At 40.0% G+C, this 2989-nt stretch overlaps 1 protein-coding gene across 1 annotated transcript in view; it reads left to right on the top strand.

Moving 5' to 3' along the window:
• The window catches only part of LOC109931717 (ral guanine nucleotide dissociation stimulator-like 1), a gene marked incomplete at its 5' end in the record, with an annotated part of 9172 nt that extends 6410 nt beyond the window's left edge, over positions 1 to 2762 (top strand). Inside the window, 2 exons of the mRNA XM_048593910.1 lie at positions 1361 to 1447; positions 2011 to 2762. Coding sequence (XP_048449867.1) covers positions 1361 to 1447; positions 2011 to 2088 — 165 coding nt within the window. The remainder of the gene's footprint in view (positions 1 to 1360; positions 1448 to 2010) is intronic.
• Positions 2763 to 2989: the final 227 nt, after the last annotated feature.

The following is a 2989-nucleotide window of genomic DNA, read 5'->3' on the forward strand; positions in this document are numbered from 1 at the left end:
TCTTTGCACCTCAACCAGATTCCCCCTCAGCTTCTTTGTTGCATTGAAGACAACCTCAGCTTATTTAGCCCCTCTTCATCACTGAATTGTTCCAGCCCAAGCTATATTGGCAAATTGGAACCAAAATTAGCTTTATGGCAGGAAGTAAGCATGACTTTTGAAGGGCATTTCTGCAACTTGAAGCTTTCATCCAGCAGTATACCACAGGGTACAGTGGTGGTTCTTGCTGTGTGTACATCAATGTTCAAGACACGAAAGCTACAAGTGTGAACAGCAGGTTCACAGATGACACAAGAATTGGAGATGTGGTAAATAGCAAAAAGCCTTCACCTCTAGGCACACAGTGTTCTAGCTGTGGCTCAACTAACGTTATTGACAGTTCGGTCATTACCTCTGCTCTTATATTCAAGCAAGTATCCAATATGGTGCTTTTACCACCTTATCCACAGGTCCTCCTGCCTTCAAGGATACGTTTATGCGCACACCAAGGTCCTCGTGATCCTCTGTACTTTCTAAAACTTCCATTTAACATGTACTGTCCTGACTTATTTGTCTTCCCAAAATGCTTCACCTCACACTTTTCAGGATTGAATTCTATTTGCCTCTTTTCAGGCCTTCTAACCAGCCCATTTGTGTAATCCTGGAAACTAAGGCTTTTTGCTGTTTACCACACCTCCAATTCTTGTGTCATCTGTGAACCTGCTGTTCATACTTGTAGCTTTTGTGTCTTGAAAATTAATGTACGCACAGCAAGAGCCACGACTGTACCCTGCAGTATGCTGCTGGATGAAAGCTTCAAGTTGCAGAAATGCCCTTCTAAAATCACACTTACTTCCTGCCACAAAGCCAGTTTTGGTTCCAGTTTGCCAATTCCGGTGGATCTCTTCGGCTCTTAGCTTCTTAACCAGTCTACCATCTGAGACCATTAAATGAGTTCTTGAGGTAAGAAAGGTGTCCTATGAAAAGCCATTGCGCAGAATTATATTCTTGAGTTTAGAAAAATGAGGGTTAACCTCATTGAGACAAACTTCTGAAATCTGGTGCGGTAAATTGTTTTCATCTTCAAGCAAAATTGCACAGTACATAGAAAATTTCCAATCTCCAAATGATGAAGTTACACAAACATTGGGTTTAGTTGACAGTTCACAGATCAGGGATCAAACTCTGAACTTGCCTGTCCTTTATAGATCTAACTTTGTATTCCACTGTATAACTGTGTTTAAAAATTGAGTCCTAAATTTTGATTCTAAATAGATTTAGTTGCATGATAAAGGGTATAAATAAGGCATGGAGTAGTATGCTTGGGAAATATGACAATGCATTCACAATGGATGAAACAAATTCACCTCGTTTTTTCTAGGGTATAGTTCAGGGAATTGTGCCATACCTGGGAATTTTCTTCACAGATTTAACAAAGTTGGATTCAGCTTTCCCTAATTATCGTTTCGTAAGTCTGTTTTACAAGATTTGGATTCCTTATTTGCTGATGAGCACTATTGTTACGGTTTGATTGCAAGCTGCTTGTAGATGAGAATCATAGCAATAAAAGAAACTAATGAGTTTGATTAACGATACTGATGAGAATAATTTGATGCTTTGTGTTGTGAATCAAACAATTTGTAAATAAAGGAACATGCAAATCACTTTGCATTCGATTGAATATAGGTGTAGTTTTTCAAAAGGTTGGATAAATTGCACATCATTTTTATTCTGTACAGGTAAATTTGTTAGCTGAATGTCACTGCCTATTGCACAGTTGAGCAGCTGAGAATGGCATCAACTTGGTACTGATCTATTTGACTGGAGCAAAGGGCTCTATGTAATGTCCAAAATATGACCTGGTGGTATGATCGATCATTTGTGATTGACCTTTGACTACACACTAAAATGGAACCAAGTTTAGAGAGCTTGTATTTCACTTCTGATCTTTTGAATTTCACGATCTTGTAGTACCATTTGACCTTTGTACATATTGAATTAATTTTCTTTGTCCATGTCTATCTCTTACAGAATGGCTTGATCAACTTTGACAAGAGACGAAAGTTAGTACGGAAAATTGCACTGTGCAAAATGTTTGGAATTGTATGAAAGGGGAAGAGCGTGCCTTTCAATATTGTAGTGCTTTTTTTGCTTGATGGGGGATGTAGGGGGAGTCTACAACTGCATCTTAAATGTAGATGATCACTAATAAATCCAATAAAAGAATTCAGGAGAAGCTTTGTTGCTCAGAGCAGTCAGATTGCAGAACCTGCTGCTACCAGGACTAGTTGAGAAGATGAGCACAGATTTATTTGAGAGAAAGTTAGATGTCAGAAAGGTCACAAAGAGGCATATTAAGAGTTTGAAGCAAGGTGGGAGAAGTGTAAAGACCAGCATGGAGCAGTTCAGCCAAAAGACCTGCTTTTGCGCTGCTGATGTGATGCAATCTACCTTTCAGCAGTCACAACCAGGTACAGGACTTCCCAGGTGTTATGTGAATGAAGATGTTGTTAAATTAGTCCATTATAGAAGAACCTGAGTAAATAATCTCTCCATATTAGTTAGTGTTTTCCTTCAGAAGAGAGGCATCAGTTAGTCATGGGATGTCAGAAATTGAGGGAGTGCAGCTGTTGGGGTTATCACTGACTGGGCATTTCATTCCATATTTCTGAATTTGGTAATACCAACTTCTCAAACATCTCTGTTGCTGTGGTTACTGTTGAGGGTATCATACAATCCCTATAGTGTGGAAACAGGCTATTCGGCCCAACAAGTCCACACTGCCCGTCCGAAGAGCATCCCACCCAGACCCATTCCCCATGTCTAACCCACCTAACCTGAACATCCCTGGGCACTATGGGCAATTTAGCATGGGCAATCCACCTTCCCTGCACATCTTTGGACTGCGGGAGGAAACCAGAGCACCCAGAGGAAACCCACGCAGATTGTATTTTCATCTTGTACTGCAGCATTCAGCAGACAACTTGAGAATATTAACATGATAGGAATT

Source organism: Rhincodon typus, unplaced genomic scaffold (genome assembly GCF_021869965.1).
Source record: "Rhincodon typus isolate 14 unplaced genomic scaffold, sRhiTyp1.1 hic_rhity00004533, whole genome shotgun sequence".
Taxonomy (NCBI): Eukaryota; Metazoa; Chordata; class Chondrichthyes; order Orectolobiformes; family Rhincodontidae; genus Rhincodon; species Rhincodon typus.